Source organism: Micromys minutus (assembly GCF_963924665.1).
Source record: "Micromys minutus genome assembly, chromosome: 29".
Taxonomy (NCBI): Eukaryota; Metazoa; Chordata; class Mammalia; order Rodentia; family Muridae; genus Micromys; species Micromys minutus.
The window spans coordinates 33,832,655-33,849,052 of NC_137964.1; the positions used below are offsets into that span (position 1 = coordinate 33,832,655).

General features: G+C 52.5%; 1 protein-coding gene across 5 annotated transcripts in view; it reads left to right on the forward strand.

Annotated features, from left to right (window-relative positions):
- The window catches only part of UBE3B (ubiquitin protein ligase E3B), a 41,862-nt gene that overhangs the window by 3,777 nt on the left and 21,687 nt on the right, over positions 1-16,398 (forward strand). For all 5 annotated transcript variants that reach the window (XR_013975606.1, XR_013975607.1, XM_080940516.1 and 2 more), the window contains 11 exons: positions 1,972-2,146; positions 2,235-2,355; positions 3,423-3,482; positions 4,002-4,106; positions 5,214-5,310; positions 6,521-6,606; positions 7,531-7,613; positions 12,878-12,983; positions 13,199-13,319; positions 13,906-14,083; positions 15,312-15,481. Coding sequence is in view for 3 of the 5 variants with exons in the window: in XM_080940516.1 (XP_080796642.1) it covers positions 1,986-2,146; positions 2,235-2,355; positions 3,423-3,482; positions 4,002-4,106; positions 5,214-5,310; positions 6,521-6,606; positions 7,531-7,613; positions 12,878-12,983; positions 13,199-13,319; positions 13,906-14,083; positions 15,312-15,481 (1,288 nt within the window). In the remaining 2 variants the exon portion in view is untranslated. The remainder of the gene's footprint in view (positions 1-1,971; positions 2,147-2,234; positions 2,356-3,422; positions 3,483-4,001; positions 4,107-5,213; positions 5,311-6,520; positions 6,607-7,530; positions 7,614-12,877; positions 12,984-13,198; positions 13,320-13,905; positions 14,084-15,311; positions 15,482-16,398) is intronic.

Genomic DNA, 16,398 nt, shown 5'->3' on the forward strand with positions numbered 1-16,398 from the left:
CCATCTGACAGATGCGGGGTCAGGGAGGGGCCGCAGAGGTTCCCGGGTGAGCTCGTAGGACAGAAATCTAGGTCTGCCTGTTATTCTACGTGTGTTTCAAAGTGGCTGCTGCTTCGAGCAACATAACCTGGTGAAAGATGCTTTTCCAGACTCTGGATTTCTGTATGATTCATGTTAATGATTCAGTCAGCTGGACTGATGGCGGTGTGGTTTGCAGTAGCTAAAGAAGTCACCCACTTAGGAGGCTCGGTGGATCAACGCTGTGTATGTCAGTCAGAGACACCCGACTGGGGCAGAAGCAGTTTGTAGTCATCCTCTATGTATGTTCACCTCTGACCCCATAGCACCTGTCGGTGAGGAGGCGCAGTTTTCCTACTCGGCTTACCAGAGTAGAAAAAAAGCGCAGTGTCCCCTCCCAGGGTAAATGGGCTGTCACAGCTGCTGGAAACATGATTGGTGGGAAAGCCCCTGCTGGACATGCAGGAGGCCCAGAGATCAGGTCCCCAGAATCTTCCTGTGCTGGGCAGGTGTGGCACCCATCTGTAACCTCGGCACCTGAGAGGCAGAAATGGGGTCTGGGGCCATTTCAACATAGGTAGACCAGCTGACTCGTCAGCACTGGGTTCAAGTGAGATACCCTACCTTAATAAATCCAATGCAGGACAGCGGAGGGAGACACATGACCCTCAGTCCTCCATGTGCGCGCACACACACACACACACACACACACACACACAAATAAATGTAGTTTTTAAGTGCTTTTAAAAAAAATTTTTTTTGTATTTTATCTGAGCATTTTGTTTGCTTATATGTGCACCGTGAGTTTGCAGTGCCTGCAGGGGCCAGAAGAGGGCATCAGATCTCTGTAACCAGAGTTACAGGTGGTTGTGAGCTACCGTGGGCTGTTGGAAACTGAACTGGGTCTTCTGCAAGGGTGGCACTCGCTCTTAAGCCATGACATGTCTCTCTGGCCCCAGTACGTGTAAAGAAAGACTTCGGGTGCCGGGGTGACTGGGGTAGAGATCTGATGGTCTGATTTCAAGCTCCAAAACCCATGTAAAGAAAACCAACTCCTCAGACTTTTTCCTGATCTCTACACATTTACTGTGACACGCTTGCCAACACCAGCACACCACACATACACACTACATCTTTCTAAGTTGCAAGCAAAGTAACACAGCAGGTAAGGGCCTGCTGCCCAGCCTGACAGTCCGAGGTTCATCCCCAGGCCTCGGGTATGACAGGCATCCCTGTGGCCCTGGTGTATGTGTATTGCTCATTCATACTTGCCCAAATAAAACTTAAATATTTTAAACAATTTTTTAAAAAGCAAAAAGTTTTTTTTTTCATGTGTGACTGGACAGAGACACAGCACAGGCTCCAGTAAATACTTGTGAGCGGGTGACCCAAGTGGTGGTAACAGCATAGTGTCTGTCTCTTCTTCACACTTTTCCTGCCAAGATGGAAGGTGGGTGTTTCCCTGCTGGCTAGGTATGGGGAACGTAGGGGAGAGGCGCCTGTCTGGGAACCTCTGACTCCTCTTAATTGGCACTCTGGACAGGATGAGTTGTGCTTTGGGCTCTCCTTAAACGTGCAGGGAGCCGACCTCTGCTATGCCCAGGGTCGATCTTATCCTTAAGAAAATGTGATTATTTAGAACATGTGGTGTCCCTGGTCTCCATGGGTGGTGTGAAAGGAGCTGGTAGGAAATCTAGAGTGTCAGGGGAGCTCTGTGGGTCCATGGAGACTGCTGAGCCCCTCTGCTGTCGGGTACATCCCAGCCCCTGCCGTGTGTGTGTGTGTGTGTGTGTGTGTGTGTGTGTGTGTGTGTGTGTGTGTGTATGTGTGTGTGTGCCACTGCTGAGCCCCTCTGCTGTCGGGTACATCCCAGCCCCTGCCGAGTGTGTGTGTGTGTGTGTGTGTGTGTGTGTGTGCCACTCTGTGACACCGGCCCCTCTCTTGTCCTCTCAGGCTTTGTGTCAAACATGTTCACTGTGTCTCAGACCTCCAGAGCATGGTTCATCGACAAAGCCAGGCAGGCCCGAGAGGAGAGGCTGGTGCAGAAGGAGCGGGAGCGCTCCGCCGTGATAGTCCAGGCCCTAGTCCGCGGTTTCCTCTGCCGGAGGCGACTGCGCCGAGACCTCAGGTGAGAGCAGCTCCTGCTGCTGTGCGGAGCCGTCCGTCCGGGTGCTCAGCGCTCCTCCTCACGAGTGTTTTTCCTCTTCCCTGTCTAGGAGGGAGATTGATGAGTTTTTTACTGAGGATGAGTCTGGAGCCAGTAAGAGAAGCGCGCTTTGTATTTTTAAGATTGCCAGGAAACTGCTGTTCATATGCAAAACTGCCGAGGACGGTGAGGTGAGCCCTGACAGTCCCTGGCAGGCTTCTCTCCCTGAGTCACCCCTGCATGAGCGACAGCTCACTGCTGCCTACAGTCTTTGGAGAGATTCAGCTCTGCTTCCGGCGATCCCTGCACATTAACTGTTACAGACAGAAGTCGTCCTCAGATGTGTGTGTGAGCCAGACAGCTAGCTGAAGGACGCGGGTGAAAGACGCTAGCGACAGCACATCTGCAAGTGGTGGGCTGCAGGGGTGAGGTTCCGAGAGAGCGCGGTCTGCTCCCTGACCTGGCCAGAGGGACCGGTGCCGGCCCAGGCTCCAGTTTTCCAGAACCGTGCTGGAGGTTTGAGTTGCACTTGATGACGCGCTGGCCTCTTATGTATTAATCACACCACGAGACAGACCGCTTTGCCGTGGCCCTCCAATGACGGGGAAGTAGTAGTTGCCTGTGATCACACTCGGGATACCGCTGGGGGAGCCTCACCCCCATGGAGCTCCTAGTCCAGCTTGGGGAGGACAAATGGTCACAAAGATGTGGCCCTTCGGGCTCCAGGAGATGACCCCATTTCAGGGAGGACACTGGTGGGCGCTGTGCCCTTTTCAGCAGCAGGCGCTAGGCTAGAACAGAACAGCCGAGTAAGTAGTTCTTCCAGTTTCTACTTTTTCTTGGTTTGCACATCACAGTTAAAATGGAACGGAAGAGCTTTGGCCGGTAGCTGCAAGGCAGAGGTAGATGCTCGTGACCACAGAACCGCCTGCTAGGGCGCAGGTTAGAAAGACGGCTTCGAGCCTGAGGGAGGCCAAGGAGGCCAGGATTGCCGCAGGTTAGAGGCCAGCCTGAGCCAGAGTGAGGCTCTATGTGAAATGCACATAGACACAGCCGTGGGCTCAGGAGTTCTGTAAGCCTCCACTTTGAAGCCTGTTGGGTCCATGTGTGTAAGCAGGAATTAAATATGATTGTGAGTGTATATGGACCACCTGACTTTCCCAGCACACTTCGTGTGTACCCACCAAACACATACTAGCCTTCCTTTCTCACCTTCGATCAGCCTGGAGAACTGACGGCGGCTTTTCTGCCCCTACAGAGACTGGAGAAGTTGTGTCGTAGCATCCTGAGCAGCATGGATGCAGAGAACGAGCCAAAGGTGAGTGGTGGGGGCCGTAGAGTCTCCTGTGAGCCCTGCAGGGCGAGCGTGTGTACCCTAACTGTGGGTGAGCTCTGAGGGGCGGGCGTGTGTGCCCTGACTGGGTGAGCTCTGAAGGGCGGGTGTGTGTGCCCTGACTGGGTGAGCTCTGAGGGGCGGGTGTGTGTGCCCTGACTGGGTGAGCTCTGAGGGGCGAGCGTGTGTGCCCTGACTGTGAGCTCTGTGGGATGAGCGTGTGTGCCCTGACTGTGAGCCCTGCAGGGTGAGAGTGTGTGCCCTGACTGTGGGTGAGCTCTGAGGGGCGAGCGTGTGTGCCCTGAGAGTTCTTCTCAGTGGGTCACACAGATGTGCAGCTGAGTGCTGGGCGGGTGAACAGTGCCTAGTCCTCATTTTCAGAGCTGTGCTTTGCTCTTGCCTCTGATTCAAGATGGCTGCTGCCTCTCGAGGCCTGAGATCTCTGGATTTAGTGTTAGAGCCCTGCTGCCTCCCGGGCTCACGCTGCTCTCCCACTGCCTGTAGGTATGGTACGTGTCCCTGGCTCTTTCTAAGGACCTCACCCTGCTGTGGATTAAGCAGATCAAGAGCATCCTGTGGTACTGCTGTGAGCTTCTTGGGCAGCTCAAGGTAAACCAATCCCAAACCCAATCCAGCCAGTTTGTCCTCACCCGGTGCCTCAGTTTCTCTCCTTCGCTCCCTGTGCTGTTGGCGATCTAACAGCCAGGAGAAAACTGGATGAGCCACTGTGTGGGAGAGAGAAGAGCAGATGCCATGGTTACTGTGCTCTCTTAGGGGTCCACAGTAAATTAAACATCAGTTACATTAGCAGTCTCCATACCAAGGAACCTTCAGTTCCAGGGCAGTGACTGAGTGGATAACGGGGTGTTTGTAGTGCAACTTAAGAGGACTCAAATTTGAATCTCCAGCATATCAACTTTGGGCATACAAGAGAGCAACAGGAAAAGATACTGAAAGTCCTGTCTGCCTGCACCCACTGACTCACACCACATACACACACACCACACATGCATAGTCTGTCATACATATGTACACACACACACTTCAAAGAATTGTAAAACATTTTGAAATAAACACTTAGGTACGGAGGCGGGCGTAGAGGAGTGTAGGAAGCTGCAGCCAGGGCCTCTAGGCTCCGGCTGCTTCTCCACCTCTTACTCGTGCTCTCTCCTGCGGGTCTGGGGGAGGAGTGGGAATCCAGGTGAGTTCTCAGCCTAGAACGTGGTCGGTGTTAGCCTGGCATGCTCTTGGAAACCGGGGAGACCGTCACAATCAGAAGCAGCAGCAGAACCCAGGCAGAGCTACGTGCCAGGCGCTGCACTTTGGTCTCTGCATTAAGCCATTGTTCCCTCCGAAAGCCCCATGAGAAATCAGTGTCCCTAAATGAACAGGTAAGGGAGCCAAAGCACAGAGGGGTTAAGAAACTTCTCCAAGATCACACAGCCAGTAAGTAGTGGGGCCAAGTTGTAGCCCCTAGTCCCTGTGAGTCTATGCTGCAGGCGCGGAGGGTGAGGCAGCCTGGGGTCCTGTCCCTCAGGGCTGCCTCCCTTCCCAGCAGCGTTTGGTCCTGTGGTTGAGTTCTCGTGCTGAAAGTCTAGACTGTGGGCTCAAGTGTGCACTGGCCGCACAGTAGGGCTGGCTGCACAGTAGGGCAAACACATGCGCCGTGGAGTGGGATCATGGGTGTGAGTGTTCCTCTTCCTCCATCATTTGCAGCCAGAGATCTTACAAGACTCCAGGCTTATCACACTGCACCTCACCATGCTTGTGACCTTCACAGACACTTCGACGTGGAAGATTCTCCGGGGAAAAGGTGTGTGGGACCCACTTCAGAAATTTTCCCAGCCAGCATTGCATAGCCGGGGGGCGCCTCTACTGCCACAGACACACTTTTGCCACGCAGGTTCGGAGGTCCTGAGTCCAAACCTAAGCCTGTGAGCTTGGTGTGTGTTACTGTGTGTGGAGACCCTCCTGCCTCTGAGTATTTGTGTGAAGACTGTTCCCTCTGGGGATCAAACCCTCTGAGGCCTTCTTGTATTTGTTAAAAAAAAAAGCCAGGCAGCGGTGGCGCACACCTTCAGTGCCAGCTCTCAGGAGGCAGAGGCAGGTGGATCTCTGTGTTTGAGGCCAGCCTGGTCTACAGAGTTCCAGGACAGCCAGGGCTACACAGAGAAACCCTGTCTCAAAAAAAAAAAAAAAAAAAAAAAAAAAAAAAAAAAAAAAAAAAATTAAAAAAATAGTAAGAGTCTGGAGAGGTGACTAGGTGGTTAGGAGCAGTGACTGCCGTTCCAGAGGACCTGAGTCATGGTGGCTCACAGCCATTCGGTGACTCCAGTTCCAGGGGCTCCAGTGTCGCTTTGTCTCCTCCATGGCCACCAGGCTCGGGTGTTTTCCATACAGGCAGGTAGAGCGTGCACACAAATCAACTAAATGTTTTCGATGACAATACTGTTGCCCCTAATATCTACTGTAAAGTCGCCTTCCTTCCTAGAACTTGTTCAGTGTCTGACCCAGACTCTCAGCAAATGGCCTTGCTCATGCCAGACTCCGTTAGACACTGGAGACGTGGCGGTGAGCAGAGCTGGGGTCTGGTTATAGCAGACGCCACCCTCCAAAGCAGGTTTCACAGCCATGGGCTCAGTGAGCTGCAGGGAACACCTGAAAAAGATGGCACTGTATCAAACACCTGTATCCTCTTTTCTCAAGTCACAGCTTGTTATGTGGGGGGGGGGGGGTCAGTGTCAGCGGGTGATCTAAGATACGTGCAGGATGTCTGTTCTGTGCCAACCCTAAAGGATTTGTCTCATGTATTTTTTGGACTTAGAAGGTCCTCAAGCTTTTGAAACCTCAGCCCTGCTGGGTGGGCGTGTCCCACCCCTGTGATGCACCTCCTCCAGCAAAGCCCCGTTTCCTTAAGGTTGGGGTCCACTGCCTCCCAGTCAGTCATGTGAGCCTTGGGAGTCCTCAGTCCCACTGCCCACTGTGGCAAGAGACTGTCTTCTCTAGCTGTTCTCTTCATTTAGGTGAGAGCCTTCGGCCAGCCCTGAACCACATTTGCGCAAATATAATGGGCCATCTCAACCAGCGTGGATTTTACTCTGTGTTGCAGGTCTGTGACCCCATCCCTCATGTCCCCTGCAGTGCCAGCATTGGGTTTCCCGTGGGTTGGACACAGTGTCCTCTGTCACTTCTGTCACCATGGTCTTGGGAGGGAGCCTAGGAAGTTCTACCTAACAGTTACAGGGGCAAGCCAGTCTTGACTGACATTGAGGTCCCAGAAGGAGGCCGTGGTGGAGGGGACGGTGTGTTTGTACCTCGGCTACCTCAGGTGTCCACCCCATAACGCCAGTTCTCAGGCTGGGAACTGGACAGAAGCTGGTGGTTCTTGAGGGGTGCCCTGGGCTTTCCGGGCTTTAGAAGGAACATTGGTCTGGCTCTTCTGCCCGGTGCTAGGATGGGCCCTCTCCCAGTTCCGGTTCTCCACGACACAGTACTGTGTCAGCCAGAAGTGGCATGCCAGCTGGCCGTCGGCAGGATTACTAAGCAGTGTGCTTAAGTCACGCTTCTCAGGGGTCTTCTCCACTCACTGATTGTGGGGATTGCTGTGCTGCCCAAGCCAACCCCAAAGCCCCAGTCTTGAGTGCTCCTGGGAAGCCAGGACTGTAGGGCCACACTACCCAGCTCACATATGCTCATTTTCCAGCTGTTTATTGTGGAAATGCTTTCAACACAGTGTTTGGGGTAGGGATGGACAGACCCCACCCCACCCCGCAGCTCCCTTCTTTCCGAGCTTCGTTCTGATGCAGTTCTGTTCCTTCTACCTTTTGGTTGTTGGTTTGAGAAGGGTTCTGCTGTGTAACAAAGCTGGCCTGGAACTCACTGCGTAGACCAGGCTAGCCTCCAACTCAGAGATCCTCCGACCTGTGCCTCCTCAGTGCTGGGACTGAAACCTGCGCCACCGCACCCCAGCCCTTTTGCAGATGGAAGGCTATGGAGTCTATTTATAGGCTGATGGCTTGACTGTTCTTTTCAGGTACTGATGACTCGAGGCCTGGCCAGGCCCCGGCCCTGTCTGTCCAAAGGCACGTTAACAGCCGCCTTCTCTCTGGCCTTGCGGTAAGAAGCCAGCTGGCTTACCCTGGCATTCCCCTCTCCCCTCTTGGCTCTCTTTCTGCCCACCTTGTCAGACTTTGCAAGAAGTGTTCATCTTAGTGAACGTGACATCTTGTGACAATTCACACTTTCCCTCAGCCTTCATTGTGTGCAGGTGTCTTTGACTCATGCCGAAGGAGGTGACTCACAGTGAATTAGGTTCATTCTGCCAGTGGCTGTGTGAAGGAATTTTTCCTTTTGAGTTCCTAAGAGTAAAAGAAGGAGGACCAGCCCAGGGCATGGGGAGGGTTCAGAGGACGGGTTTGGGGACACACATGGGAGATGCTGGCATCTGAAACCACAGAGAGCATGCGAGGTTGTATGTGTCAACAAAGGGTGTGAGTGTCTAGACCTGAAAGGCTTCCTTAGAGAAGTCAGACCTACGGTTCTACAGTTCTGAGAACCGCAAGGGGAAGGCCACATTCCTAACCACAGAGTATTTGTAGTCTGCTGAGGATCAGAGTTGGAGATGGCTTGGAAACTGGTCCTGGAAGGGTGCCATTGTCCCCGCAGCTCACGTCTGAGCGTGGAGTCTCTTACCTTGCTGGTGTATCGGCTTTCATCCCAGGTGCTGTGTTCTTTGGAGCCCCTTTGCATGGTGACGTTGCATGGTGATTCTGCCGAGCCTGTGTTGGCAATCTTCTGTAAAGGGCTGGAAAGTAAACAAACGTCTTAGCTCCATTGCCTTTCTGTCGTGGCTGCTGTCACGGCAGTGAGGGCGCAGTGAAGATGGGCGGTTTTCTATCATTCACCACCATGGCCATGTTTAATCACCAGTTGGCTTTGATGGCCGGGACGGTGGGCACTGGGGATGGCGGTGCTTGGCTTTAAGGAGGCGGAGTATCAGAGTTCAGAGTCATCCATGGCTAGATGGTGTGTGAAGACCAGCCTGAGATGCACTAGACCCTGCTGCAGGGAACACGGAACACAGAACTCTGATTCCGTAATGTCTCTGCTAGAGCAGTCCACTGACCTTGTTAGGGCCAGGCTGCTGCAGAACACTTCGCTCCCTCCAGGTCTGCAGATCACTGAACATGATCAGAAACTTTCAAATAGGATTCAGGGTCAGTGAGATGAATCTGTACGAAGGGCACTCACATGGGCCCAAAATTCTCATAGAGGTCACAGACCACAGCCCTCAGCTGGCACACCCTCACACACAGCGCGTGCACACACTCTCTAATAGTAAATAAGATTGAAAAGACTCAGCAGTGTTGCCCTTGTCAGGAAGGTAGTGAAAACCCTGGAAGTTGTGACAAACTAAACAACCCTCCAATACCAAATCCTTCAGTACCAGGTTCTCAAGTATGCATAGCTAGAAATCACAGCCACACATTCTTCTGGGGCTTCTTCCAGCCACTGGTTGATTTCCTACCACATTCCCCTCTTCATCTTAGATACAGACGCTAAACCTCAGAGAGGCCATAATTACTCTGGGTTGCACATCAGGGAGAGGTCAGACTAGGAATTAAATCTGAGTCTGAGAGCCCACAAGAAGGTTCCTTATTCTTCATGTTTGCCTTGCACAGTGCAGACACTTGTATCCTAATCAGTGTGTGTCTCAGTAAATGGCACACGAGACCCCTCTCAAGTCTGTGTTATTCCTCAGACCTGCCGGGCATCCGTTCCCTGAGTCCCTCCTTGGTCCAGCAGCGTTGCTGTCTGCTTACTAGTCTTACTAGTATTACTAGTCTTACTAGTCTTGGTTCCTGTGTGCTCTGTCCCATCCACCCCAACCTGGCTGCGCTGTGAGCTGCCTTGTTAAGCACACAGTGGCATGGCAGGTAAGTGGGACAGCTGACTCGTCACCTGAGAGGGCTGCAGAGCAAGAAAGCCAGGGAAAGTTCTGCTGATCCTCGCTGGCAGACGGAGGGCACACGTGCTTGTGAGCTGTGCCCATGTGTGGCACCCCGACACCTTTCTCCCAGACTGCACTGACCTGGGCGGGGCTGGAATCTCCGGATGCCTGTGTGCAGAGCCGAGACACAGCTCACTACTGCTCTTGAGCCTTCACTCTGTTGAGGGGACAGTGCCGTCCTGTCTCAGCCTCTTGTAAAGTGCAGAATTGGATTGTCTTCTGTTTTGCCAACTGGAACCAGTGAGATTAGCTTGGGTGCCAAGCACTTAGTGTAGCATTTCAGCCTTAATTTTTTTTTTTTTTTTTTTTTTTTTTTTTTGTCCCCAAAGTGGTACTCTGCAGAGTAAAAAGTTAGGACGCAAAGTCTGCCAGCATAAAAGCTGATAACACAGTATTCATTGTCATTGGATATGTTCGCTGAAAGGCGTCCCTGGCTTTTTGTAAGCTTTCAATCTTTTCAACTGCGGTCTGCATGGCTTCTGTGCTGGTCAGTTTTAACTTGTCAACAGGGCACGGAGTCATGTGGCAAGAGAGGTAATGCGATGAAGCAGTTCTCAGTCACTGATAAAATGACCTTACCTACCTACGTTCCAGACAGACAAGAGCCCATCACGGTATCGGAGAACAGCGGGAGCAGCCAGCGGGAAGCTCACAGCTTAAACTACACACACGCACACACTGGACACAGAGAGAAGGGCGGGTGTGCACTGGGAACACTGCATGGCGTTTGAAACCTCACAGCCGCTCTCTTCCCTCCCCCCAATCTCTAATGATGCTCTTCCATAAGGTCACACAACTTTAATCTACTTAAACTATGCCACCAACGGGGACCAATATTCAAATGTCCAAGTCTGTAGGTCACGTTAGGCGTGGTCATATCTGTGGGGGGTCGTGTTGATTGATAACTGAGGCAAAAGACCCTGAGTGTTGAAGGCACTGTTTCGTGGGTGGGGCCCTGAAGTGTCTAAGAAAATCAGCTGACAAGCAGGCGGCATGGCTGCCTTCCGCACAGTGGTGGCCGTGACCAGGAATTGAAGCCAGGTTGCAGCCACAGCATCAGCAATGGGTGACTTTCTTTTTCTTTTCTTTTCTTTAAAGATTTATTTATTTGATATATGTGAATACACTGTAGCTGTCTTCAGACACACCAGAAGAGGGCGTCAGATCTCATTAAAGATGCTGTGAGTCACCATGTGGTTGCTGGGAATTGAACTCAGGACCTCTGGAAGAGCAGTCAGTGCTCTAACCACTGAGCCATCTCTCCAGCCCCAGTGGGTGACTTTCTTAACATCTTGTTTTATCTTCCTGTACTGGGGATTGAACCCATGTGCATTAGGCCAGTATGTTGCCACTGAGCTACATCCCCAGCCCCGATCCTACTGACTGAGGTGTGATTCACATGTGAACCTCATCCATGAAGTATGCTGTTCTATGGTGGTGGTCAGTGTATTCACAGAGCGCTGACACAGACAGGACTGCCTAGTTCAGGATGTTCTCCTCGCCCTGAAGGGAACCTGCCAATTAGCAGCTCTCCTCTGTTCTCTCCTGAGGCCTGCAGAGTAGATGTCACCATTAATGGATGTCAAGTGAATGGACTCCTAAGCTGCACCCTCTGTTGTTAACAGTGTTTTTATCTGCTTGTGCTCCCATGTTCAGTGAGCCCACACCTCCTTCTGTGTGCAGACACCCCTGTGTGAGCAGACACCCCATGTGAACAGTCACCCCTGTGTCACCCCTGTGTGGGCAGACACCCGGTGTGGGCAGACACCCCATGTGGTCAGACACCCCCGTATGAGCAGATACCCCTGTGTTAGCAGACACCCCTGTGTGAACAGACACCCCATGTGAACAGTCACCCCTGTGTCACCCCTGGGTGAGCAGACACCCCGTGTGAGCAGTCACCCCTTGTGGGCAGTCACCACTGTGTGTGTAGACACCCCATGTGTGCAGCTCCTTTGGATGTTCTGTCATTTCTGCTACTGCAGTCCTTTTCTCTGAGTGTGTGAGGTGTGTGTGCGGTCCTTAGGTTGATTCTAGGAGTAAGGCAGCATGGCCATGAATACTTGGGCTGGAAAGAACTGTCACACTCCTCTGAGTGTTCCCACCAGCAGCCGGTGAGGCCTCCAGTTTCTTCTCAGACTCACGAACTCACGTAGAGCGTGTGAGGTGTGCGCACAGTCACTGGCGTTAGTTCCTGGTGGCCGCGGTCGCCACATTCCCAGGTTTGTTAACATGTAGGTGTCTCCCTGGAGAAAACCTACCTGTGTTGAGTTCTTTGGTCATCTCTGTGCCCTGTTTTGTGTTTTCCTTTGAATGTAGCATTAAGCTATTTAGCCAAGGCTAGCCCCAAACTCCTGCTTTTCCTTTCCTTGCCAGTGTGGGACTCCCCCATAACACCAGCTGTAGCTTGTTCCTCCATCTTCAAGTTGGGATGTGTTTTACTACTGAGCTCTGCATTCCAGAAGCAAGCCTGGTGACAGGTGACATGATCTGCAGGCACTTCAACCTTTCTGCTCCTGGTGAAGTGTGTGATCACACACTGTTGTGCACTTACTTAATCATTTTCCCTTTGTACCTACACTTTTAGTGTCATAACTAAGAGGTCATTGCATAGCCCTAGGTCCCAAAGATGTCTGGGGTTTTTCTATGCATTCGATGATTTGAGTATAAAGTTAAAGGTTGATTGTGTGTGTGGTGTAAGATTCGGTTCACTACCTTTCCAGTGCTTTGGTTTGGTCTTCCATGCTGCAGCCTCTACCGCTGAGCTAGAAGCCTGGCTCTTGGGTTTGTTTGAAATCAGGTGTCATAGCCCCGGCTAGCCTTGACTGTGACTTCTGCCTTAGTCCCCGTGTGCTGGGATTCCGTGTGTGCACTGCCAGGCCTAGCCCGGGTTGGTGTCTTGCTTTAATATCTATCTTCTAATGGAAATAATGTATGTTTATTGAAAAAGAACCCTAGTAACTGAGGAGGTAGGAAGAGGGGGCCGTACCCCATGCTTCTGTTACCCCACAAGTCAGGTTCTGAGCTTTTCTGTTTTCCCAGGCTTTTCCCTACTTTTCTGTTTCTTGTGCTGATGTGCATACTTCAGTGTTCATACGGACCGTAGAACTAAAGTAAGCTGTGCACTTAGAGTGTGAGGTATTGGTGTCGCCGCACTTGGGTGTGGGTGGCTCTGCTCGGTTGAGGAGTGAGCTGTTCTGGAAGCTTCCTCTGTCCTCTCAGAAGGCCGTCCCGTCTACGGAGGTCTTTCTCTTGCTTTCTTCCACATTTCTCATAGAACAGACATTTTCTTGGGTCAGTCACGTTTATGCAGCGTCATCCCCGTGACGCCCGTGTGCCACCGTCCTAGCCCTGCTCCCTCTCTGTCTAGCCCCGTAGTTGCTGCGCAGTTCTCAGACAACCTGATGCGACCGTTCATCATCCACGTCATGTCGGTACCTGCTCTCGTGGCTCATCTCAGCACCATGGCCCCTGAGGTGAGCCTGCCGTCCCGGTCTGTTTGCTAGACTCCAGAAGCAAAGCACCCCCGCTGGTCCCCACTCCTTCCCCCAGTCTTCCCGGTAGCTGGAGTAGACAGGTACCTGTTGTCACCTTTCCTGCTTGAAGCAATGTGCTGCCTCCGCGAGGACAGCCAGCCTTGTTCGTGTCCTCTCAGAGCGGCTCCGTGTTAACTGTCTCCCGTTGCCCGCAGCGTCTCGATATTTTAGAGTCTCATGACATGCTTCGTAAATTCATCGTCTTTCTGAGAGACAGAGACCGGTGCCGAGATGCTTGTGAAAGTTTAGAAGGCTGCCATACCCTGTGCCTCATGGGTGAGTCTTGGAGGCTGGGTTTGAGGGGAGGCTGGGGGGGTGGGCTCATGTTTGTTAAGATCATTAGCAGGAGTTCATACAAAATCAGATTCTCGCCATAGTGCAGATAGAAGAACAGTTAGAACCTCGTGTAGAGTGTGACTGTGTGGAGAGTTGGCTGCGTGTCCTTCCGTGAAGGGAGGGGCCGTGGCTCAGATCAGAGGGTGCTGCCTCACCGTGTTTCTGTGGGAAGCATCTGAACGCAGGGCACACAGCTCTTTCTCTGTGTCTGAGGAACGGAGTTTAGGCAAAGCTGGTCTTGGGCTGCACCCTAAGAGGAGCTTTGGTGAACACTGAGCACAGCCGTCTCCGAGGACATCAGCCAACGCCGCACCTGTGCTCCTCCTGGTTCTGAGTTCCTGTTGGATCCAGATGTGATGCTGGGCGTCACGTCTCTCTGTGTGCGTGGCACTCCAGTGTCTTCTCACGGTGCCATAGGAGCCCAGCTGTGGATGCTCCTCCTCACCTGAGCTTCAAGCAGAGAGCAGGGCGGGGAGACCCGCAACACACCTGTCTGGCCTTCACGTTCAGCCCCCTCTCTTTTCAGGCAATCTCCTGCACTTGGGCTCCCTCAACCTCAAGATGGTAGAGGAGGAAACAGATGGATTTGTCAGCTTGCTCACCCAGATGCTGTACTACTGTCAGAAGTACGTGTCCCAGAAGAAGTCCAACCTGACCCACTGGCACCCTGTGCTTGGCTGGTTTTCCCAGCCTGTGGATTACGGGTATGCACTGGGCATGGGCTCAGTCCTCCTCCCACCCACCTCCTTCCACCTCCTGTTCTCTTCTTCCAGCTTTTGGGGTCTTGTTTTATTGTAAAAATCATATGTGGGGCTGGAGAGATGGCTCAGCAGTTAAGAGCACTGACTGCTCTTCCAGAGGTCCTGAGTTCAATTCCCAGTAACCACATGGTGGCTCACAACCATCTGTAATGGGATCTGATGCCCTCTTCTGGTGTGTCTGAAGACAGCAGCAGTGTACTCACATACATAAAATAAATAATTCTAAAAAAAGGAAGTTTATTATATGGCAGAGATACAGCCTGCAGATTTGGCTCACTGGTAGAGAGGGCTTGCCTAGTGGGCCCAGGGTTCAAGCCCCAGAGCCAAGAGAACATTTGATAGCCCTTGATCCTCATCCACAAACAATGTGGGTGGTTGGCTTTTCTTGCATGTCATTTCCTGATAGTTTTCCTGTATAGAGAGCTGAGGTCACAGGGTTTCAATGTTTCTCTTTAATTAGTAAGGTGCAGATCCTGCCCAAGATACGTTTCTTTCTTTAGTGATTGTCTCACATGCCTAGGAGATGGTGGGGCAAAGGATTTAAAGGGATAGGAGCCTCCAGGACATCCCACGTGGCGCGATATGAGCGTCATAAACTCAGTGTTATTAGAATGGCAAGAGCGGGAAGAGCAGATGTGAAGTCAGGTCAGGCGGCCACACAGACACAAGTGTGTGCCCTGGGCAGCAGAAGGCTGAAGTATCTGGGATATCCTGCTGGCCCATTCAGTATGCCAGAGGTTTGCCTCCTTCCTTTGTACCTGAGTAACATCCTTGAGGCCTGTCAGGGTGTGAACATCTAGGTGTTGGGCATGAGAGGAAGAACAGTGCAGGCAGCAGGAGACAGCTCGTGCCTGACAGGGCCGCTCAAGATGGCCGCCTCAGGGATGGCAGCGTGAGAGACTGGCCTGGGAAACAGGCCCAGCCTCGGTAGCAGCTCCTCCATTCTGTTTCCTCTTATGAGGAAGTCGTTTGGGTTTTCTTATTTGTTGGTTTTGGACAAAAGCTCATATGCAGCTCGAACTAACCTCTAACTTGGCAATCCCCAGTCTCCCGAGTGTGGTGTTACAGGCCTGTGATGCCAGCCCAGGCTGCTCCTCTGTGTGGAGGGTGGGAGGGAGGGGACCGGGGCTCTCCCTGAGTGGCACTGACACCGTGTCCCTCTCTGTCCTAGCCTCAATGACTCCATGTACCTGATCACCAAACAGCTGCAGTTCCTGTGGGGGGTGCCTCTCATCCGCATTTTCTTCAGTGACATCCTCAGCAAGAAGCTGCTGGAGCACGCAGAGCCGGCCCCCACGCAGCCGCAGCCGGCCTCGCCACAGACAGTGCTTCCTGTGAAGAGTGAGTGAGTGCACGTGCAAATCCTCATTTGCATCTGAGGATCGTGGGCTATTAGTGTTCTCTTGGCTCGGGGCTTAAATCCAGGGCCGTGGACCTGCTAGGCAAGCCGTCCACTCAGGAGGGCAGCTCCTGCTTCTCCCTGTGGGACAGTCGCCTCTCCAGCCGCCCTCTGCAGGGTGCTGAAGTTTACATTCAGCAAGACAGTGATGGGTTACAGAGTAGAAATAGGAGGCAATGAGAGAGAACAAGGCAGACATGCTCAGGGGACTGCTCTCTGTCTCTGAGCCTCAGCGTGGCTGCAAACTTCCTGATAGCCAAAGGGCAAGGAACAGTCTTGTGGACCCTTATACCAGGGAGGAGCAGAAAGCCCATCTTACAGTAGACTTTAGTCATAAATCTCCCACATACGACTCCTCCAAGGAGCCACTGAGGCACAGGCCAGGCTGGCATCTCAGCAGCAAATCACCTCTGTGCAAGGCAGAAGTGGGAGTCACAGGAAAGAAGGAAGGAAGGAAGGAAGGAAAGAAGGAAGGAAGGAAGGAAGGAAGGAAGGAAGGAAGGAAGGAAGGCAGGCTTCTGCTACTGTGATCACAGTCAAGCAAATGTCAGCTGTATATGATCCACAATTACTGCCTGCACTGCTAACCTGGGATGGGGGATGGGCATGGGTGGCGGTGGGTGTGGACGGCGGCAGGCGTGGGCAGTGGTGAGTGGGCACTCCACTCCTGTCACTTCATCTGCCCATGAACAGGAGAGCCAAAGGCTGACATGAAGGTGAAGGCTAGGACTTGGGGACTCAATCCCCAACACTCCCCTCTGCCTTGTTGGACTCTGCTGGTGCAGTAAGGACTCGTCAGAGCGGAGCATGCCTGACTTTCAGTACTGTGGGATTAAAGGGAGTGTTAGCATGTTCCCAG